Genomic DNA, 24,947 nt, shown 5'->3' with positions numbered 1-24,947 from the left:
GCAGGAGCTACTCACTAGAAATTATCATTTAAAAGACTACAACAGTTGGACAGAATTTTGAGACAGTATTAGGAAGATACTGACCAATGCGGTGGTCCAAATGGAGAAGCAGTTTGGATACAGTGCACTGCCGCAAATCAGCATCACACTGTATTGTCTGCATTGTAGCATATTGCATCTGGATGTAGCCCAGAGAACATTTGATCTAGACTATTTATCAGTCTACGCAAAAGTTGCTTCACTTGGTTTTGCCTCATTAATATCCACTATATAAATATATTTTTCGCAGACAATACTATATTAGAAGTCAATAAGAAACACACAGCACTCAATATTCCAGACCCAATAATCTTTTCCAGAACACAAGGATATGATTTGGATAGTAGCCTCCATGAAACTAGAGGACAAATTTTACTGATGTTGATATTACATCCTGCTGCAACAGAAGTCCCTGAAAGAAAGAAGTGAATTAATCACAGTGATATGCCCATACTCTACAATGTAATGTCTTTGGCTACCATGAAGGTCTGAGCCTGATAGAGTCAAGATGCACTGAGTGCCTAGCTACCGAGCTGCCTTCTACATTATAGAAGCATTCATTTCTAGACAACAATGAAGGGACTGAAGCCTTGCTAAGTCTGCAGTTTGGTTAATCAGCTACACTTTCAAACTATATTCATGAGACTATAAAATACTTACAGAAAATTGGTATGATTGTACAGATATTGGAAACAATTGTTAACACCTGAAATGCCCTGCAACAATAACCTGCTGATATCTGCAAAACGTCTTTATACACACTTGGAGGAACAGTATTTATGGAAATTATTAGCCAAATCAGAACCAAAACATAAATCTGCTAACCTGCATACATTGTGGGCCAATCTCTCTTCTCAGTTACACTGATATATATAGCCAAAGTAAGTCCATCAAAGTCAACGGTGTTTACATTAATTTTACAGTACAACCTGAAACACTGTATATACCTGCATAAATAAGAGAAGAATTTGGCCTATTGTGTTCAAAAGGAGATGAACTTTTCTAAATTCCATGTGGAAGTTCACTGCATTGCTGAATAGGGATGGGCTTAGACATGTGTTTTAAGTTATGCATTTAAAGAATTGGTAGGGGAAGTAGAAGTGTGTGGCAACCTGGGCAGCAGTGACCATGAGATGGTCGAGTTCAGGATCCTGACACAAGAAAGAAAGGAGAGCAGCAGAATAAGGACGCTAGACTTCAGAAAAGCAGACTTTGACTTCTCAGGGAACTGATGGGCAGGATCCTCTAGGAGGTTAATATGAGGGGGGGAAAGGAGTTGAGGAGAGCTGGCTGTATTTTAAAGAAGCCTTATTGAGGGTGTAGGAACAAATGACCCTGATGTGGAGAAAGAATAGAAAATATGGCTTAACAGTGAAATCTTCTGTGAGCTTAAACACAAAAAAAGGAAGCTTACAAGAAGTTGAAACTTGGGCAGATGACTAGGGAGGAGTATAAAGATATTGCTCAAGCATGCAGGGATGTAATCAGAAAGGCCAAGGCACAAATGGAGTTGCAACTAGCAAGGGAAGTGAAAGATAACAAGAAGGGTTTCTACAGGTATGTTAGCAACAAGAAGAAGGTAAAGGAAAGCGTGGGACCCTTACTGAATGGGGGAGGCAACCTAGCGACAGATGATGTGAAAAAGCTTAAGTAGACAATGCTTTTTTTTGCCTCGGTCATCACAGACAAGATCAGCTCCCAGACTGCTGCACTGGGCAGCACAATATGGGGAGGAGGTGAGCAGCCCTCAGTGTTGAAAGAGCAGGTTAAGAACTATTTAGAAAAGCTGAACATGCACAAGTCCACAGGGCCAGATGCAATGCATCCGATGGTGCTGAGGGAGTTGGCTGATGTGATTGCAAAGCCATTGGCCATTATCTTTGAAAACTCGTGGCAACCAGGGGAGGTCCCGGATGATTGGAAAAAGGCAACTATAGTGCCCATCTTTAAAAAGGGGAAGAAGGAGAATTCGGGGAACTACAGACTGGTCAGCCTCACATCTGCCCTGGAAAAATCATGGAGCAGGTCTTCAAGGAATCCATTTTGAAGCACTTGGAGGAGAGGAAGGTGATCAGGAACAGTCAACATGGATTCACCAAGGGCAAGTCATACCTAACCAACCTGATTGCCTTCTATGATGAGATAACTGGCTCTGTGGATATGGAGAAAGTGGTGGATGTGATATACCTTGAGTTGAGCAAAGCTTTTGATACAGTCTCCTACAGTATTCTTGCCAGTAAGTTAAAGAAGTATGGATTGGATGAATGGACTATAAGGTGAATAGAAAGCTGGCTAGATCGTCAGGTGCAACGGGTAGTGATCAATGACTCAATATCTAGTTGGCAGCCAGTATCAATTGGAGTGCCCCAGGAGTCGGTCCTGAGGCTGGTTTTGTTCAACATCTTCATTAATGATCTGGATGATGGGATTAATTGCACCCTCAGCAAGTTCATGGATGACACTAAACTGGGGGCGGGGGTAGATATACTGGAGGGTAGGGATAGGGTCCAGAGTGACCTAGAAAAATTGGAGGATTGAGCCAAAAGAAATCTGATGAGGTTCAACAAGGAGAAGTGCAGAGTCCTGAGCTTAGAATGGAAGAATCCTATGCAATGCTAACAGGCTGGGGATCGACTGGCTGCAGAAAAGGGCCTGGAGATTACAGTGGATGAGAAGCTGGATATGAGTTAGCAGTGTGCCCTTCTTGTCAAGAAGGCTAACGCCATATTGGGCTGCATTAGTAGGAGCATTGCCAGGAGTTCAATGGAGGTGACCATTCCCCTCTATTCAGCAGTGGTGAGGCCACATCTGGAATACTGCATCCAGTTTTGGGCCCACTACTACAGAAAGGATGTGGATGAATTGGAGAGAGTCCAGCGGAGGGCAATGAAAATGATTAGGGGGCTGGGGCACATGATTTACGAGGAGAGGCTGAGGGAACTGGGATTGTTTAGTCTGCAGAAGAGAAGAATGAGGGGGGATTTGATAGCTGCTTTCAACTACCTGAAAGGGGGTTCCAAAGAGGATGGATCTAGACTGTTCTCAGTGGTAGCTGATGACAGAAAAAGGAGTAATGGTCTCAAGTTGCAGTGGGGGAGGTCTAGGTTAGATATTAGGAAAAACTATTTCACTAAGAGCATAGTGAAGCACTGGAATGGGTTACCTAGGGAGGTGGTGGAATCTCCATCCTTAGATATTTTTAAGGTCAGGCTTGACAAAGCCCTGGCTGGGATGATTTAGTTGGGGTTGGTCCTGCTTTCAGCAGAGGGTTGGACTACATGACCTCCTGAGGTCTCTTCCAACCATAATCTTCTATGATTCCATGATTCTATGTTTAATGATTTCTTGAATCAGAGCCTAAAGCATTCAAAAAACATGTCCAAGTCAGTCATTCTGAGCAGTTCAGGTATTAAAATAGATTCTCTTGATCTACTGTAATTTTGATAGATGAGTGAACTGTTTTTTTAATTTTTGTTACAAAAACAAGTACAGTTATTTTGAATCTGAACCTCCATTTAGTTTTACATCTGAAATACAACAATCTGAGGAATCCACATGTGTCAGCCATTAAGTATCAGTATGCATGGTGCCGCTATCATGATGTAGCATGGCAGGCATTGTGGTACATATGGTATCTAAGAGATGTTCCAGAAATAGGGCAATGAAGCAACTGATATGATATGCTGTGCATCAGGCTTACAGAGAGAACAAGAAACCTGCCATGTGTTAAGGCTATTCTTATTTTCTAGCGCAACTACCCATACCAGTGAAATAAATTAGGTTCCAAACAATGGCACAGAGAGGAGGGAGAAAATGTTAAAGATAAAAAGCTGATATGTTTCGAGCAAAGCCTGGGAACTCTGAGGCAAAGGGCACACAAATTCTGTAGCTAAGTGTTTGAATTCTGTGGCACTGTGCTGTGGCAGTGGCAGCTTCATTTACAATTAGAAAATTGAGGTTTTAATGAGCTAGCTATGCAAATGAATAATACAGTCAGTACACTAGCCCCATTCCATTTATTTTGATATTAATTTCAGTTTAACATGTAGTGTCCCAACATTTTCAATCTGTGGCTGGTGATCGTACTGACAATGTTTAACTGAATCATAAAAATCACCATGGGGGTAGCTGGAGCTTGTGGCAGCCGGGCAAAGGTGTGACATAAGTTGCATATTTCTGCTAAAATACTCAGGAATAAAAGAGTTAACATTGTTGCTATTTAACTTAAGATTTCAGAGTTTAAAAAACATAAAGATGAATAGGGCAGCTCACACCCCTCAGAGCTAGTGTTTTAGGCTGTCTGAAGATTTGGGAAAACGTCGATCTATTGGTTTGCACTTGCTTCACATTTTCAAGCCTATGTTCACAGTTATGAGGCCAGAAACACAACTTCAAAACAGAAAGAAAATATTTTATTCTGGAACATATATCTGTAGGTTTTAAGGCTAGAAGGGACCACTGTGATCATCCATTCTGACCTCCTTATAACACAGCAATACAATTTCCCTGTATTTTATTCCTGCCTCAAGTCCAATAGTGGTGCATGAATTAAAGCAGTGGCGGCCAGTATGTCCCTCGGCCTGCGCCGCTTCCAGCAGCTCCCATTAGCCTGAAGCAGCGAACCGCGGCCACTGGGAGCCGCGATCAGCCGAACCTGTGGACGCGGCAGGTAAACAAACCAGCCCGGCCCGCCAGGGGCTTTCCCTGCACAAGCGGCGGAACAAGTTTGGGAACCACTGAACTAAAGCATATCTTCGAGGAAAAAAAAACCCAATCCTGATTTCAAATATCCATTTATGGGAATCCCTCACAACCCTTGATTTTTTTAAAAAAAATGCCTTCTTTCTAGTCTGAATTTATTTAATTTCAACTTCCAGTCACAGGTTCTTGTTACTCCTTTGTCTGATAGATTGAGAAGCCCCGTCACAGTTCCAGGGTTAACTGAACTGCTGCTGCCTCTGGGATCTGCTCAAGGGCTCCCCGGTAGATCTCATACCTCCAGCCATCACCTCTCTGTGAGTGGGGACCTTCTTCCCTCTTCCTCCAGACTAGGGATTTAGGTTTGCTGCCCCCCTTGTAATTCACTATGATTATCCCAGCAGCCAGACCTTAGTCTATTGCCTGCTGTTCTGCTCTTCCAGTGACCAGCCAGTTTTCAGACAACAGTACATTTATTTACGAAAAAATCATTGCAGAGAAAATATATCATAAACAGGAAACAGTCTACACACATAGTCGCTTACCAGGTGTTACCCATCTTCCGCTTGGAGACCCTGGTAAGTTGAAAGTCCTTTAAAACCTTCCAGCAGGGTTTTCCCTCTGGGTTACAAATTCATGTCAATTTAAGGATCTAAATGAGAGGCACTCAGACAGTTCAGAATGAGCCTTTATACACAAAGCTCTTTCTTTGACTCCTGGACCTGTTGACTGTGGTCTGAAACAGAATATGCAATTACCCTCAGGGGGTGACAGTTTTTTGGAGTTGTTTACCTGTCCTGAGATTTGCAGTAATTACACCCCACTGACTTTAATTCCTGGAGGAGGCTTGGTAACTCTCCTCCATAGAGCTAGAATACAACTCCTAGCTCACAAATGTTTATAAATATTCCCTGTGACAGAGTCTGACACACATCAGTATAAGTTTTTTGAAGTTTCCATGCTTCCCAGGTTTCACATTTGGTACACACACACCTTTATCAAATTTCTTTTCCTCATGTAAGTACTCACAGATGCTGAAAATTCATCCTTTAACCTTCTCTTTGTTATGCTAAATACAGTGAGCTCCTTGAGTCTTTTATTGTAAGGCAGGTTTTCCAATTAAATCATTCTGTTGTTTCTTCTCTACACCCTCTCCAATTTTTCAACATCCTTCTTGAAAGTAAGGACACCAGAACTGGACATGGTGTTTCATCAGCAGTCGCAATGTCGCAGTGTCAAATACAGAGGTAATTTAACATCTCACTCTATAATTCTGCAACAACCAATATATTCTGTGGGTGAAATTCTGGCTTTATTGGAAGCAATGGCAAAACTTCCACTGACTCCAACAGGGCCAGGTTTTCACCCTATGTCAAATTCTGATGCTGCTGAATCAAGTAATTCACAGGACCATATTATGAGCTACAAACACTGGACACAAAATGTATATGTGTTTTAGATGTATGTATATATATATGGGGTTTATTTGTATACTATATATCACCTATTGCTAACTCTCTGCTGCATCGCACTGGTAGCAGTTATTTTAAAAAAATACATTCATTTTATGTTTCAAATGTCCCTTTGATTTTAGAATTTTAGGTTGGTTTTAGGTTGCATACAATACTTAAACAGTGGGATATGTTGAAGTAAGATGTTTTAGATTACAGGAGGACTTCATCACACTTGTGGAAATATATTACCAGGATGCAGAGTAAAATATCTTTCTATCAGATATTAGTGACCAGCTAACATCGGTGCCAAAATCAGCACTCCAAAGAAAAAAAGATTCAGAAGGAATTCCATTTTAAAAGAAAATGTGTAAACAGTACAATATACCTCATCAGATAAACTCTGCAAAGCCTCATTCAAATAGAGCAGGGCACAAGAAGTTAAAAAAAAAAGTATGATTCAAAGGTCAATTTTTACAGATATTCCTGTTCTTACGTGCAGTTCATAAAAATGATTTAAATTAAAATTTCTGGTAAGTTTAAAAATTAAAACATATCTATGCCTTTGGTTTGCTTACCACACATTAATATTCATTTGGCACATTGACATGCACCTTTATTTTGTTACCATTTATTGGCCTCTTTTTCTAAGGGCAGAAACAGACTTCTCTTTTAGATTGTAATTCAAGGATACAGGAGTGATAGAGGATGCATTGTGAAACAATAAAGGGCAAATAAGTGTACATATTCATAAGAGAGAGGTAGTTCATTATTGAGAAGGATGAATGACTAAGATCATGTAGTTTACATATGTTTTACAAGCAGGCTTACTAGGGTATCTGAAGGGCAGTGAGACTGCAGTATGGGGCATTCAGTGCTAATAGTTTCCTAAACTTACAGGGACCCTTGCTAAAGAAATATGGTCCAAAAACTTTTAAAATACATTTTTGATGGGAAAATGCATTTAGTAATATAGTGTAGACTTTGTTCACAGAAATAATTATACATGTTTAAGAAAGAAATTGGGCTCATCATTAATTCTTGTGAATTGCCAGTCCTGGAAGGTGCTGGGCACCTCCGATGAGATGATGGAAGCCTTCAACTCTCAAAGAAATCAGTGGTAACTATGGTAACTAAGCACCCTGCAAAAGGTGTTCAGCACCTGACCCCCAGAAAAGGGCATTTCCCTCCTGTGAAAATTTAGAATTTTGGGGAAAAAAAGTCATCCCAAATCAAGAGAAAAGGTCAAATATTCAACATTTTTCACAGGAGGAAAAATTGTGAAAACTTCTATTTCAGGAGAACTGAAGTGAAATATTTCAGCTTTCAGGACAGACTGCCTCCCTGCCTAGTTTTGCATCAAAATTTTCAACAGAATCAACACCTTCCCACAGAATGATTCAGTTCCCTCAAATCTGTATTTTTTGACTGAATAGTGTTCTGTCAGACAATTTTCAAGCTGCTATACTCACTACCCTTTAGGAACAGAACCTTATTTTTCAAAACTGATCACCGATATCAAGAGGTGAAAAGGGAAAACATTACATTGTGGAAGAGAAGTGGTGACTGTAGGAGACAGCTTAAGTCTGTCTAGAATTACAGTTCTTCATTACACCATCCTTTCCAGGCTCCCCGTTGAGTAAAACATTTAAATGCACACATTCCAAGTCAATGGGACTGGCTGACCCAAAGTTCACAGAAGTCAAAGGAAGGAATCCCATTGAATACAATGGACTTCGGATCAGGCCATTGCTGAACAGAGATGGGATAACTAATGTGATTAAAATTAAATGTGTGTATAAGTGTTTTGCTGAACTGGGGCCCAGATCTCTGCAGAAAGTAACAAATGAATCACTGGCCTCATAGGATAAAGAAAAAAGCATACAGTATATAATCCCCCTGACACCTCTGCAGGTACAAACTCAGAACGTATGGGGTGAGGTCCTGGGTCTTTCTGCCAATGTGGGTCTCTCCGATGAACTCATGACTCCCCCCACTGGTGATATGGATTAGTCGAATTGCTACCGTAACAGTGGCGCCTCCTAGGAAATAATGGATGATCCATCCTAACTATGAATACTGTACTCCCTTCATAAATAAGTATAAATTACCAAGCACTTCAATAAACTTTATATAAACAATAGCAACTATAAACACAAAAAATGCAAGGAACAAGTTATATTAAATAAATATATATTAATATGGCTAGATTTGTAAAATATATAAACAGGTATCCATAGAGGACACCATAAAACTCTTCTTTTTTTGTCTTTTTTAGTCACTTAACACAACCACTCAAAGTCTCCCTGATTCTAGTTGTTAAGTCATCCTGTGATATTGCACTCCATATGTTTATGGAAATATGCTTATGAGTATGAATATAATGTAACTGAAATATGCTTTATGCAAAAGGTCTCTTGTAAGGTATCATTACAAAGTTATAATGACAGGTTTCAGAGTAGCAGCCGTGTTAGTCTGTATCCGCAAAAAGAAAAGGAGTACTTGTGGCACCTTAGAGACTAACAAATTTATTTGAGCATATAGTAAGCTTATAATCTACTGAGCGTGTTCACCCTATTTGTATGAATGTATCATTCTTGCATCTGAAGCTAGAAATATGAAGTGTTACTCTGAAGTCCTATTGTAACTATACAAAGTGTGCGCCATTAATGGTGGCTTGGAATCTTGATGGCTCCCATTAACTAGGACAATTGGTTATAAATGGCTCTGTTTACTTGTAAGCCTTCCTGTATATGTGTGTGCCAGACAGTGGGTAATGAAGTCTCACAGGACATGTGAACATGTCACATGATACTGGAATCCATCTTAAACCTGGCGCTATTCCATTTAGAAGGGAGGATAGGAACCGAGAGAGAGACAAAGGATTCCCACCTTGTGACAAAAATAGAAAAGGGGGTGGAACAGAACAAAGTGGGCTGCAGTCATGAGAAATCCCCTAGTTACCACCTGAGCTGGAACTAACAAGAACTGCACCAGGGGAAAGGATTGGGCCCAGACTAAGAAGGAGTCTAGTCTGTGAAAGAAGCTTATCGGAAATCTCTGAGGGTGAGATTTATCTGTATTCAGTTTCTTAATGTATTAGGCTTAGACTTGCGTGTTTTGTTTTATTGTGCTTGGTAACTTACTTTGTTCTGTTATACCTTGAAACCACTTAAATCCTACTTTTTATACTTAATAAAGTCATTTTTGTTTATTAATTAACCCAGAGTAAGTGAATTATACCTGGGGGAGCAAACAGCTCTGCATATCTCTCTATCAGTGTTATAGAGGGTGGACAATTTATGAGTTTCCCCTGTATAAGCTTTATACAGAATAAAATGGATTTATTTGGGGTTTGGATCCCATTAGGAGCTGGGTGTCTGGGTGCTGGAGAAAGGAATACCTGCTGAGTGGTTTTCAGTTAAAGCCTGCAGCTTTGGGGGTGTGGACCAGACCTGTTGCAGCAGACTAGTGTGTCTGGCTAAGGCAGGGTTCTGGAGTTCCAAGCCATCAGGGAAAACAGGCTCAGAGATAGTTTCAGCACATCAGGTAACAGTCCCAAGGGGGTCTCTGTGACCGAACCCATCACACATCCTTCTAACATGTCAGTCCCAAGTGCAGGTACCTATTTGTGGTGCAACTCTAGATACTACAGGCACTATGGTCTGATGTGTATTTTGATTGTGAGATCGGATGATCTGCAAATATCAGAAATAGCTTTTCAGCTCTAAACCCTCCTCACACTGGGTGACAAGATTACCTATAAGCTTTCTGCTTTTTCTCCTGCTAGGCTGTGGCAGCTGTGGGGCAACTTTAAAAAATCAGTCAATCTTCTGAGGGGAGCTGGATGCGCCTTTCCTCTCTGGCTCGCTTCACCTCTCCCCGCCCTCTTTCTTTTCCTTTTCAACTGACACCCCAGAAGGAGGAGCTACCTGCTCTCTCCCAGGCATCTGTTCTCTAGGTAAAGAACTAGTCAAAGCTCCACTATTTCAGGACATCTGGGATTGCTGCTTTATTTCCTTCCCTTGAGCTTCCTCTTGGTTTAAGGGACGGTTGCCTGGCAACAGGGTAGTAACTCTTCTGGGATGCAATCTTCAGCCCTGGCTGGTCCCAGGTAAATTTCATGGGCCTCCTTATGGTATGGGAGTTGAGAGGTGGGGGTTACAAGTATATTCCAGATTTACTTCAGTAGTCTATCCCAGTATACTATAGTATATGAAGCTACTGGCATTTCCTGTCTATATTAGACAACTCAAAGAAAGCACTCTTGAATGCATGTTCCACATGCTCATATAATACATAAATAAAAAGGTCTACCATTTAGCACTCGATCATTATTTAGATCTTTTAAATTGCTCATGCTCATAATAGTAATAGTGGAATCTGCCTGCATAAATTAGTTTATGAAGAATATTTATTTTTGAGAAGAATATATTTCCTTGATTAAAGAAAATAATCCTTAAAAAAATTACTAACTGATCTTTTTGCTAAAATACTATCCAGTGGCTTGTGAAAACAATCTGAACTCAGTCCAGATATTTATACATTGCAAAACAATCAGCAATTGTTCAACAATGGAGGAAATATGTTTGTTGACTGAATTACTCATTAGCTATCAGGAAATGATGAGAACAGATTTTCAAACCCATTGTCAAGCCAGTTACTAGGATAGCTAATTCAGCAGGTTCTAATTTACTGCTAAAGGAGGACCCAACCTTACAAATACTTTCTAGCAAAAGAAATGCTCAATACTGAGTAAAATTCAGTCCTGAACAGGGGGCCAGCAGAGGAATGTGTTCTACTGTACTGTGAGTAGTGCCACGCAGACTTCAATGGAACTACTTACAGTAGAGATTAAGATGTCCTGTTTTTCAGTTCATGTCTGGGGCTCAATTCCTGACTGTCACAAACTTCCCGTGTAACTGTGGCAAGTCACTAAATATCTGTGTTCCCCAATTCCCCATCTGTAATATGGAGGTCATAATAACTCTAGTATGGGTATTATATAGGGATAATAATATTGTCTGCCTTGTCTTTTTAGATTACAAATTCTTTGGAGCAGAGACTGTCTCTTAGCATATGTGTGTACAATATCCAGCAAAATGATATCCGAATAATAAGATGAAGCAGCATCAGAAGGAAGCATTTGTAGGATCAAGCCCTAAGGGTTTGATTCTGCCTTAGGATATACTTCCCAAACTCTCATGCATAGGACATTTGTGCCTTCTATAGCAGGCTTTAAGGCAGAAAATCAAGATACACACTTTAGGTAATCTGGGAGGATGGAAAACCCTTTCTCACTTATGGTATAAGGAATAGATATTATTACTGACCTGGAAGAAACGTGTGTTCCAAAAAAGGTTAACTTTCAATATAGAAAATGACGAAGACACTGCACATTACAGACACTAATAAAAGACAGAAAAATACACTGGAAAGATCTGCTGTTTTTTTTCTCTATCAATCTAACTAGCATATTAGATGCTTATATTATACAGAGCGTCATTTAACTGGCCTTCAGATTATCCCCTCATTACTGCATGTTATAACAGAAGCACAGTTTCCAATAAAAGAATACCAAGCCAAAAGCTTACAAATCATTACATCAGTGTTGAAGGTTAAAAGGACAATGTATACTTTAGTTCTTTCTTCAGTACAGTGAATAGAGCTTGACAGCTTCATTAATATCTGTGCATTAGTGTTATCTGATTAGATCCTGTACAGGCTCCATTCATCTTGTCTTTTTTTATTTTCCCTTTCTTTTTTGGGGATAGGGATTTTGTCCTATCTGAAGGAAATTACAAAACAAGTCACCCATAGCACAGAAGCTGGATATGCAGTTACCCTTCACAGTAAGCCCATTTTTGTAATGCTCATTTTTTACTGTATGGTAACTTTGTAATAATGTATTTTACAGAGATGGAAATCCCATTTTTAAGCCCAGTTGAGGTCTCATATTGAAAACCATAGTACATCAAACAAATGCACATTGAGTCTCAAAGGAACCAAGAAAGGCTCAAGTTCTTACATTGTAAACTCTGATACAGAATTGAAAGCAAATTTTCTAGCTGGAAAAAATGGAATGTTAACACTCAAAACCTCACTCATAAAAGCCCTCTTTTTATAATTGCCAATATTACTCTTAGTAGCCAGCTCAGGTTTTAAAATAATCTCTTAACAGCAATACATACACACACACACACACACACGCACGCACGCACACACAATATATATAATTATACATATAAACTACTTTGCATTACTTGTTTTCAATTTTTTTCATCTAACGTTCAAATTGGGTGGTGATATTGGTGATGGGGTGGGGGGGGGTGTATGAGAGGAAAATGAAGACAAACTCAACAGCAGCCCTACAAAGTGAATCTTGCTTCTTGATACTTGTTACTAGACAAAAATCAAGTATGATCATCTTCCAACTGCTTTTCAGGATTTCTCACTGCAGTAAAGATCTGTTCTGAAGTTCACTGAAGTCATTCCATTGACTTCAAAGTGCTTTGGATCAATCTCTATCACTTTATTATATATCCTATTTAAATAGAATAAAATAAAATACGCACAACCTACCTACTACTACCATTACCACTTTAAAACCTTTGTATTTCACAAGACTTCTGGGGAAGACAAACTTTTAGATGGAGTGAGATGGGATGGATATAAGAGACTTTGTTATCTATCAAGTGCCTTGTACGATCATTTTCTTAATGTATTGTGTTATGGGGTGATGTTTTTCTGACTGTAAGATTAACTGTTGCCTACAACATGGGTACAGACGCTCTTTTATACATTAAATTAAAAAACAAGTAAATAAAACTGAAATCAGTACACATGATTCTCTTCTCCACCCATTATCCTTAGGTGTAAATGCTTATGGCCTGTGCAAAATTGTATGTATGCTTTTTTCACATAGAAAGAGAAGCATGTTCAAAACATCTGATGTGTGTACACCAGTGAGGATTGTGTAAACGGCCAGTGCAAATTTGTTTTGCAATTGTCCAAGCACAATTCTGTACAGACACTTTGAAAAAGTAAGTTTCCTTTATTGTGATTGGGGGTAATAACTGATCAAACCATGATTCCATTTCCACAAATTCTATTTCAACTCCAGAGCTTCTTCTGGGGAGAAGAATGAGACATAATTTCTACAATTACTTTATCAGTAGGAAAATTACTCTTCCCTTCAAAATGCTGCTAACTAGAGTGTGTATGTAATTTATATGGGTCCTTACTAAATAAAATATTAATAGTTAAACATGAATAAAGCTCATTCAAGAACACCAAAATCGAACAATAGAAAGAGCAGTCATAGGGCAGATCTACACTACGGGGTTAAGTCAACTTAAGTTATGGAACTCCAGCTACGTTACTCATGTAGCTGGAGTCAACGTACCTTAGGTCAACTTATTGCGGTGTCTACACCATGCTAGGTCGACAGGAGAAACTCTCCCATCAACTTACCTTATGCTTTTTATTCCGATGGAGTACCGGAGTAGATAGGAGAGCGACTGGTGGTCGATTTAGCGGGTCTTCACTAGACCCGCTAAATTGACCGCTGGTGGATCAGTCGCCATGGGTCAATCCCCAGATAAGTGGAGACAAGCCCATAGTCATGCTCCCTTTGTCCATTGTGCAACTGCTACAATCATGTCCCCTCCATTTCCCTTCAGCTCACTCTTTCAGCAAATAAAACCCACAATGTCAACAGAGTCATATCCCTTTTGAAAAAATAAAGTGAATTTTAAGCATTCATATTTTTAAAAGACAACAAAAAAGTTAGGGAGACCAACACAGAGAATGATAGGCAAAGTTTTAAAACTTCATGCATGACTAGTAAGTACAGCCGGCACTTTTTCTTGTGAGTGGTGACTCCGTGCCATACACATCTGTAGATTTTAAACTTTAAAAAGTTTCCTATCAATCATAGTTCTGATAATGCCCCTCACGCCTCACCATCTTTAAAATGAAAAAGAGTATTTGTGGCACCTTAGAGACTAACAAAAAACATAAAGCTTATGCTCAAATAAATTTGTTAGTCTGCCACAAGTACTCTTTTTCTTTTTGCGGATACAGACTAACATGGCTGCTTCTCTGAAACCATCTTTAAAATATGTACCCTCGCAACAGCCCTGTGAGGAAAGGAAAAGCTATCATCCCCATTTCAGAGATGGAGAACTGAAGCACATAGAGACCAAGGATAAACATTTCAAAAGCACCTAAGGGAGTTAGGTACTTACGTTCCATTTTCAAAAATGACGTAGGGCCAGATGTTTAAAGAAATTTAGGTCCCTAATGATGCATACAGGTGCCTATCAGGGTTTACAAAACACCTAAGTAGGTGAATTGCCTAACTCTCATTGATTTTACTTAGCTATTCACTAAGGGTAACAAAAACAGACCCTGAGGCTAGAGGACACATAGAGAAGCAAAAAACCTCTCCTTCCATTTGCAACAGCCAGGGGAGTAGTGAAGAGTTAGTCATGCAAATATGGCCTTACAAAGGTCAGGAAGGCAGTTTTGTGCTAGGAGAGAAAATAAAACTAGCATACCTTTTTCTCCCTTCCAGTAGCCAGAAGAATTGTTTGGTTTGGTTTGGTGAGGGAGAGGGGGAATCATGGTGGAGAGAGGAAGGGGCTCCAAACTGATTAGGTAACTACTAGTCAGGAGTTGCTATGAAAGATGGACACTCTAAGCAGGTTGCAAGGACAGCACCCTGCTACTAGTCCCAACACTTTCCATTCTTCCAGTGGTTGGGGATAGGTGTGGGCTGGGTTTTGCATGAGGCCATTGCCTCTGGGATGTTGGTAGTGAGTCCTCATTCATTCATTATTTGTACTTGCTTCTGACCAGTAGGTTTTGCCTTCTGACTCACACATATCTGGTAAATTTTTCAAGTCCTGATTTCAGGCAGTAAATGAAAACTGACATGCTAGGAACAATGTATCAGTTTATTGGTATGTGTGTTTCTATATATAAGCAGGATAAAATGTTTCCGCATACACAGAGTGCATGCATTGTTAGGTAAGGAGCAGATTAGTAATTCAAATGCATAATATCTGCCATGTGATATAGAAGGGACTTAATTTGCTGGTTGGTTGGTTTTTTTAAAATGCCAATAGCCACGTAAATGGCTCATTTCTATAATTATTATTATTTACTAGATTAAACTTGGTGAATAGAAAAACTCCCATTGATTTCAATGTTCCAAGATTTCATCCATTATTATTATTTAATCCCCAACAGAGTGCTCTGATTTGTGGAAGACATGGCTCTTATCCCAAGGAACGATCTCCAAAATCAAAAGAAAATAAAAACAATTAATTTATGTGGCATGAGCTTGAAACAAATTTAAATATTGAATGCTTCTCCTGTTCATCCAGTCGTGGTGTCCAATCCTAGTTTGCCTGGCATGGAGTCGGGTAAGGCATCACACGCACATGCACACAATGAAAAGATGGATCTTGTTCCCAGCTCTTCCATTAACTGAGGGGGTAGGGAAGGGTGTCCTTCCAAAACTTTCTGGGAAAGAAGAGCCCCAGAGTCTCTACTGGTCTATATGAAAGACTTCTACATTGTCCTGAATGCATAGCAATGGTGCCTAATATATCACTGGCCAAATCTTGCTTTTTATTGTCTTGCGAGGGAAGAGTGGGAAGAAGATGTAGGGAGCCTCTCTTCCCTCTGCCCATTTCCCCCGAATGCTCAGGGGAATGTAAGTAGAGGGCAAAGCTACTGTCACAACAAATATTGCCTCAAATGGGGCCTCAACTAACCGCTATGAAATGTGACTAGGAGTCCAGTCAGTTACTGTGCACTGTCTCAGGCACTAGGCAGCAGCAGTAAAGCATTCTCAACACCATGTCCTCCCAGGTCCTGTCATGGCAGCATGAACCATGAGAACAGAAGATCCACTTTTCTCCCCAGTGCATCTCCCACCATTAAAAGATTTCATCTAAAATCAGCCTACATGGAGCCCCCACTTATACCTGTGCAACTCCACTGAATTGAGTAGGAATGAAAAGGTGTAAGTGAGGGCCGAATATACTCCATGAAGTTTAGAGTACAGCTACAAAGGCTACAACTCCTTGTTTTGGAACGTGTGCCCCTAAGATGCAGAGAAGAGATGTGTTGAAATGTGCATGGGAGGAAAACAACCCTCTCAAAACTCATACTTCAATCTCAACCTCAGCAAAGACAATACCCATATTAAATGGGCAAGATCTAGTAGATACAAATAATCTCACTGAATACACAACTATAAATTAGCTTCTGAGTCTTAATATCAGCATCCCAGTGTCTGGCCCTTTCCAAACATCCGTCCAGCTCTTTCCTTAATAGATTATTTTATTACACACTATTTACATCTTTTGCTGACTTGGGTAGTTTCTTTCATTCTCCCACTCAGTCTTAATGTACACAAGTTCTGCTTTATTTGCTAATATCCCTAAATCTCATTTCTTTCTATAACATTGATATCTTATTTTTAGGAAATCTCATCTTCATTTGTTTTAACTAATGATTCTATAAGCTCTGTGTATGATTAAGCAAAACCTAGACCTTTAGCAATGGGACCAAAATTTTAATTATCTCTAAATTTGTGCCCTACTAAAGCCAGAAAGTAAAATCATAATTTCTATGTGAAAATCAAGTAGCAGGAAGTCAAATATTAAACAGAGAGCCAAGTGTGTTCCTGTATTTATTCTGACAGCAAGTGGTCCTTTGCATGCCCATTTGCCTGGTTTGCATAAATGACTATAGTAACTATGTGCAAAAGCCAAGGTGCACAGTTACACATGCATTTTTGTACATTGAACACAAGCCTCCCTATTCAGAAGTGTTTCCCATGACATCTAATTGCTTGATCTATGTGCACAAATGACAACTGTACACACAAACACATTATGCATTAAATTATGGGCAAACAAATTTGAGGCTGGGTTGAGGCTTCTTTGAAATTTTGTTCCTTAATTTCTACTCTGATTTTTGGGAAGAAGGCAATGAATTACAGACCCTTGTGTAGAATACTTCCTGCAGTTGGTAGCACAGCATTGCTGTTAGGTAAGTTCCAAGTTACAGACTTACACTCATTCCCTTATACTTCTATGCAGAGCTCAGTCATGTTACCATGCAGTGACACCGTCTGGCTGATTCAGTTGTGAGCTAGCATGTTCGACATTATAGTTGAAATCCACTCCACCTGCATACAGTACCCGTAATTGAATTCTGTGTAAGTGGACTGCAGAGAAAGGGGAACTGGGAAATGAAATCCTTGCCCCAAGCCTGGAATCAGTCCTGGAGTCTTCCACTGCCAATCCCCGTCCCCCTCACTCAATGTTGTTTGCAATGAGATATGCAAGCATAACAAGGAGGCTCTTTCGACTGTGCACAGGCATCTCTACATACCCACCCCACACTGAGTTCCCTCGTGCAACTCCAGTGTGGAGCTTATGTACTGTGGAGGGTCTTGAGCTTGCCCTATGCTGTAAGGGTAGATTTTAGAGTCCAAGAGGTAGATTTTAGAGTCCGGATGAGGCCAGGCTGCTAAAAGGAAGAAAATGGATGGGATGCTGGAAAATGGATAAAAGATTATTGTATTTCTGAGGCACTATTTTTTGTCCCAACAAAGGTTTCAAAACGGTTAACAGAATGGAGTAGTAGAGTGAGTCAAAATTTGGTAACCTTTTTAATGTGGTTCACCAGGCATTTCATGAAGCACCTTTCAGACCAAATTTTCAGCACTGAAAAGGACAGGTCAAAACCCAACAATAAATATAACAATGACAACAGAGATAATAATAATAATTAATAATAAATGGCAGTTATCTACCCCACTCCGTACAACACTGAAATCGAGATTCTCTGAGTCTAAGTTTCATGCCTACAGGCTCATAGCAAAATTAAAACATATGCATCAGCTTCTGACTTGGATCATCAGAGACCCCAGACTGATTCAATATTGTTCAGTGTGACACTGACAAATGTTCTCCCTCTAGGACAGGCATAAATCTTCTGGAGCTGTACTTGGAGACATTAAATGAGCAAGCTGAAGAAGCCACATTGAATTTGGCTGCTGAACAAAGAAAAGGCTAACTTTTCACTAGCTATATTTCAAATATGTGTTAAGTAGAAATCAGCACAGTATGCAAGAAGTTTGCTTGATCGCTTCTGCCTTGAAAGAGGATATTTGAAAATCACGTTGCAGTATTAGGAACTGATTTTTTGGGGAAGCTGAATATCCTCACATTGCTCTGACTTCAGGGGGGTTCAGCAGCTCTCAGGAGGTAGCCAGTACCTTCACAGGATCAGGCAGTACATTGCAATTGTATCATGCAGAAATCACCTCTTCAGCATATAAACAAACGGTGGAATTTCCCACAGAATGGAAATTCTGGATCCTACACAGCTCTAATTGTGAATTCAGGCCCCGAAAAATTATGAGAATGGCTGAAAAATCATGAGATTTTAAAAAATAATAAACTTGGGATCCTTTTTATTTGCCTTCTGGCTATTGAGTCTTAAGGGTGCCCTCAGGTAACCTTTTCTCTGCAATCTTGAGGGCTAGAAATCTACCTGTTAATAAATGAAAGCTGAAATTCTCAGATAATTCTATAGGTGCTGGGGCTTTAAAAAAACCCACCAAAGATCATTGGGCTCAGTACAAATGATGTTCAGGCATTTTTTTAGAAAAACTGAAATCAAAATGAGATCTGCTAACATGACCCAGTAACAGCAGGTGAGGATCCTCCCCATCTTAACCATACAGTCTCATCCTTATACCTACTACATTGGTCTTGCTCAACCACAAATTAAAAAAAAAAGAAAAGTGAATTTTACCTTCTGAATAGTAATGATTCCCTCCTGTGTATCTTTGTCAACAGAAATTTTGAAAACTCCAAGGCCATCACCATCCACAATCTTATATTCCATTTCAGCATTTGGGCCCACATCAGCATCTGCAGCTTTTATTCTGGCCACCACTGAAGCCACAGGCAAGGACTCTGGGACATTATACTGATATGACCCTGTAAAATTTAAAACAATCATTGAACCCGGGGTCATGACTTATATTAACTTTACAACTCTGTTGAAGGTACCACATAAAAGTCTTAGTTGAAAAATAGAACAATTGTTCTTTGAGGTGAAAGACGGTGGGTATCATTTCTCCATCCTCCACTCTCTCCCACCAGGTTTGTGGGATTGTTTAGACAGCATCTCTCTAAATTTAAGGAGTGAAGTAATGAGATGAACTGTTACTAAAAAGGTTCAAGAGAACAAGATTTTTTTTGGTATATTTCCTATAATATGAGAGGAATAAAATAAAAGCCAATAGAATGAGTATTAGTCCTAATTTTTATAACTGTAAATCTCAAGGAAGCCCTGCCCATACTTGACATGACTGGATCTTGAGATATACTCAGGTTCTGACCCTTTAATGAGTACATCTCCCTCTCCCTTGAAAATTTCAACCTTGTAGTATAAGTAGAAAGTGATATACAATGCAGCTAGAAAAGATTTTGGAGTGTAGTGTGCAGCCAATACCATTCTCACCTCCAGAAATAGATTCACTGTTGTTCTATTAATACCACAAGCAATTGGTGGCAGGAAATCTAATTCTCCTTCTCTTTGGACATATTTGTTTTTCATATACACTTGAGAAGAGGCCAGATTGGGCATGAATACATTCTGCACATTATTCTAATTTCCCGTAGCAATGACTTTACAAGGAAGACCATTGGAAGAAAGAAAAGGGATGAGATAAAATGTCATTTATAAACAGGGTGCCTCGAATTTGGTAATATACTTGTTTCTTTCCTCTTCTTGCTTAAGTCAAGAGCCATTTTGGTCAACACAAGTAAATTGAGGGCAGATGGTTTTGTTTCTTCCAAGATTGATTTCTTATGAAACACTGACTGTCTGCACAAGAAAAATCTTGCTGAATTTCCAAAGGAATGTGAAGTTTATGCAAGAAAGAAAAAAATATGCATCTTGAAATCCCAGAAGTAAACGCTGCACTATAAATCTTTTATCTTTCCTTTGACAGTGAAAGAGCAAAAGATATTAATACATTTACATAGTGTGCATCACTGTGTAAACTGATCTGAAAAATATTTATGTGTGGACTGGTAAACAAGATAGATTTTTCCAATGTAATAATACTAATACTACTAAAAATATAAACTAGCTGTGATATAACAATTTTTATCCAGAGATCTCAAAGCACTTTAAAGTGGAGATAAGGATGATAAGCTCCATTTTACAGACAGCACGTAATGTACAACATGCAGAACATTTAGAAAAGGTAGCAACTGTCATAAAGTAACTTACTCCGTGGAAACCGTGGTGGGTTATCATTGACATCGGTCAGGGTGACAGTTACAGATGTGGTCCCAGACAGTCCACCATTTTGTCCAACCATATCCTTTGCTTGAATAACAAGTAAATACTGGTCTTTGGCCTCCCTATCCATGTTCGGAAGGGCAGTCTTGATAATACCTGGAGACCAACAAAATACACATCATTGGTTGCATTCATTATTGGTAAATATATTGACAGAAACATTATGTTTGCCTTAAAAGAATAGTGTTGTAATGAGATACAATGATATTTGGACTAGTTTCTCCATATCTATAATATATTGTCAGGTACAATGGTGAAGGTACTTGTTATGTCGATATGGGACAGCATCAACAGCTATAGATGGGTCTTTCCTATCGTGAAATTAGTGACCAAGAAAAGTAGTTTATTCATAGAAAGCTTTTACATAGGCATCAGCCATGTAGTGTAAGCTCCTGCGAATTGTTTGAAGCTTGGTCTGAAATAACTACCTCTGGGTCAGTTTCCATGTCCATTCAATCCGTTGCATCTCTGCTGAGAGTGCCAAGAAGGGGGGTAATTAGTATAAATTTTGTCATGGTACTTTTTCACTGGGAACTGAACTGAACTGAACCCACAAACTCATTTCAAAGTTTCCACTAATCACTGCTGTCAGAAGGCAACAATTTGCAACCAATGGTACCATAGGCTAGAGGCTTTCTCTGCCTTATGGTTTTATACTGCCACACATCACTGTACTATGAGAGCCTTCTATGAGAAATCAATAGCAATATAAAAGTCCCTGGTGGATTTCATGGAGTTGCTGGCACTTGCACATCTTTTGGGTCCTCAGCCATCCGATCTCTCATACAGCTTCGTTTCCCCACTATTTTGGTGATATGGAGAAACATGTATTTTTATTGTTTTTCAAGATTCCACACTGAGTGAAGAATTTAACAAATGTCTTGAAATTGTCATTGACCAAATGGATTCTTAGTATCATTAATCTCATATCCTTCTAATGCCTTCAAATGAAGCTATTTTGTATTGGCTGCTATTTATTTAAACAGTTGCAACTTCTAAAGCACCCCATGTAAAGAGGTGGCTTTGATGTATTAACTGAAATACTCTAATATATGAAATAATATTATTGTTATATCCACTTAGTCATTTACATACAATTTGTAATTATGATTTGAAATTTAAAAAAAAAGAAGCAAAAAATCGAGTGCGTTACCCATTCTGCTCTGTCGATATGTATCAGATAAATAAATATTCCTTCTCAAACCACAATGACTTTATGAATATTTCATGTTTCGTACATTGTACAGCTGCTAACTCTGATTTCCAGAGGGGCAGGCATTTACTCTACCAATGCTTAGTGTCACCAACAAAGGAAACAAACAACCAAAATAAAGGAGAGGCACACTGGGGCCCATATCACTTCATCGGAGATTTGTCAAATGTTTAGTTACCGTTCTATTTATCTTCACTTCTTGTGAACGCAGGGCTCCGCATTAAACTTTTCTGTGCAAAAATATTTGCTTTACAAATAGATTTCATGGTACAACAAATTTGTGGAAAAAATGAATACTTAATTTCACAACATATTCATTTTTAACTGTTTCTAAATGTTCTGATTTGCTTGCTTTTGGTCATTTGTAGCTACTGTCATAACGCTTCCAATGCTAGTCATCATTTCTGGAATATAATTGTCATGTACATAGAGGACTGTGGCATCACAACTAATAAAAACATAACAAAACACTTCAGTAGCATTCTTCAAAGATTTTGATTGAGCAGAAGTTACCATGCCACTGTCTAAGAGGCTGTGCTATACAAATTTTGGATACCAGTATATCGATTTAGAAACAGGTATAGCTGCCATGGCACAAAACCCCTAATGCGAATGCAGTTATACCAGAATATAGCTCATTTCCATAAATTCAGGCATTGTTGAAGTGTTGGAGAGAGTCTCGCCATGTGGTTAATGCTCTGCACTGGGACTCAGAAAAGTTACATTCCCAGCACTGCCACCGACTTCTTACGTTGTCTTGGGTAAATCATTTTATTTTTTTGTGCCTCAGTTTGTGCTAACTGTAAAACAGGGATAATAAGAGAATTCCTTATTTCACAGGGACATTGTGAGGGTAAATTCACTAATGACTGTTGAGTACTTAGATGCTACATTGATAGGGACCAGATACACACTTAAAGAGAAAGGGCAAAAGTTACTAATTTTGTCTTCATAAGAACCGATACAATAGAATGGATAATTTTCACAGACTTCATGGAGACTGTAAGGACATGTGCACAATGACTTGGCTGTAAAAGTTCATACATTTCTGTGAAACATACAGAAAATTGTTTTTAAAAAATATTTATTTTTGGTGGTGGCTGGGAAAAATGTGCCAGGTAATTATTGGCATTCAAAAGCACAATGGCTTGTTTTTAGCCCTGGTCAAAAAAAAAAAAAAAAAGATAAACATTTTCCATGAAAATTTGTCAATAAAATTTAAAAAGAATCGTTTGAAATTTCTCACCGAATTTTCATTTTCACTTTCTGAGGAGGAAATCTGGAGTCAGAAGACACCCAAAAAGGGCATGCATTTACAAAATGGGAGAAGGGAATAAAAACGCAGAAATGAGAGGAGTACAAAATCAAATCAGGCAGGGAGGCAAGTCTTGATTTGTATGCCTTGTACAGCATATCATGAATGCTTAAATGAAAATAATAATGATAACAATAACTGCAGCAGTTATGCAGCAACTAATGGCAAATGTTTACCAATATCACAGTGATGAGTACAATATGTGGATCAAAGCAGAATGGAATAGAATAATGGATTCTTCTGCACAAAATGCTTGCAAGCCCACAGTGTAAACCATAGTGTTTGTTACAGTCCACTTTTACGTAAAATAAATTACACCAATTTGTGGTGTGTGACAAACACCTTGAAAATTTGCGCCGGAAATTACTTTCTCTGATGCTTAAGCTCATTGTGTTCCTACGGGCGTGTACTGATATGGTGGAAAGTGGGAATAGGCTTCAGGTGATGTTGAAATTTTGATCTTTTCATCAAGAAATGTCTGAATTTTTTAACTATTTTCCTTGCAAATCCACCACCCTACCCACACAGCAGCCTAAACTCCCATACCTTGAGCAAGGTTTAATCCTGGAGCCTAGCTGATTTATGGCTGTGTGTTGGTGCTGAGCTGGCTACTTGCATGCCATTGGGACTTCTTAAACAGGCACGCCCAGAGAATTATGCTCACCTGAGAACAACTACAGACAATCCAGAAATGTTCAAGGTTTCAAAGGAGCAATCTAGGCCAGGCCCCATCCAGATATGGAGACTAGTTGAGCCCCACAGTGAAGTATTTGGCAACAAAGGGAAACTGAGAAAAGTGGTCATACAGAAGAGGAATCTCAGGAAGCCTGAAGAGGGCTGGTGTGTGTAGGGGCAATGGACAAGGAAGCTGGTGAGATCACAGCGAGGGACAGGACAGATACAAATATTTTCAAATGGTTATATGTTTCAAATACGTGCTGTTAATTTACAAACTGAACATGTTATTGACATATGGAAATAAGAGTGCTAAAACCACAATTCATTTTTATAACAACACACTGCACTAGCAAGTATCCCGTCTGAGTTTCAAACAAATGTGGTATAAACTATACCTCAGCATTACTGTGGACTTATCTGTGGGGGAACCTGAGAAAGTTACCTGTCTTTGGCTCCACAGAAAAGTAAGGTTGTCCTTGCAGAATACTGTAAACGACTCTGGCACTATTGCCATAAGTAGGGTCATCTGCATCAGTAGCTGTTACCTGAACCACAGAAGTTCCTGTAAAAGGTTTAAGACACTGCTTTAGTTAACTGTCCCACAGTTCTGAATTACATAAATACAACAAACTAGACTTACAAAAATGTTATAGTTTTTTCATCCCTCTGGTTCCACATAACATTGTGACTTGCCCACACTACATTTCCACACTGATCCTACTCAGACTGTCAGCTCAACCTTTCTAAATGACTACTAGAGGCTGCTATGATACACGTTTGTTACGTCACTACAGATTCACTACTGCCCTTTAAAACTGCCTCATCAAATGTATAATAAGTACATGATCTTACTGAATATTTTAATATTTTGCCTTTACGGTTATTTTCCATTCTGATGAAAGAGCTGGCTTGGCTGTTGTGACGTAAGTGGTTTAGTAGTCCACAAGATAGGTGCACGATGGTAAATGGCAGTGAGAACCACCCCACATTGCCCCATCAATGTAGCTCAGTCCTGAACTGGAGGGACCACATTTAGGTATCAGAGGGACATTCATTCCCTATGACCACTTAATGTTTGCCCTCAGTGATCAGATCACCAACAAGGGAATGCATTAGGGCCCACTGTGATGGTCATTTGCTATGT

General features: G+C 39.2%; 1 protein-coding gene across 1 annotated transcript in view; it reads right to left on the bottom strand.

Annotated features, from left to right (window-relative positions):
• CDH7 (cadherin 7) overlaps positions 1 to 24,947 on the bottom strand; it is a 99,213-nt gene that overhangs the window by 21,838 nt on the left and 52,428 nt on the right. The window contains exons 4-6 of the mRNA XM_074944696.1: positions 24,246 to 24,365; positions 20,526 to 20,693; positions 19,035 to 19,222 (exon numbers count right to left, since the gene is read on the bottom strand). Of these exons, the coding sequence (XP_074800797.1) occupies positions 19,035 to 19,222; positions 20,526 to 20,693; positions 24,246 to 24,365 (476 nt within the window). The remainder of the gene's footprint in view (positions 1 to 19,034; positions 19,223 to 20,525; positions 20,694 to 24,245; positions 24,366 to 24,947) is intronic.

The sequence above is a fragment of the Natator depressus genome, chromosome 2 (assembly GCF_965152275.1).
Source record: "Natator depressus isolate rNatDep1 chromosome 2, rNatDep2.hap1, whole genome shotgun sequence".
Classification (NCBI taxonomy): Eukaryota; Metazoa; Chordata; order Testudines; family Cheloniidae; genus Natator; species Natator depressus.
The sequence above is the reverse complement of the archived record's forward strand: the minus strand, read 5'-3'. Positions and strand labels throughout refer to the sequence as shown.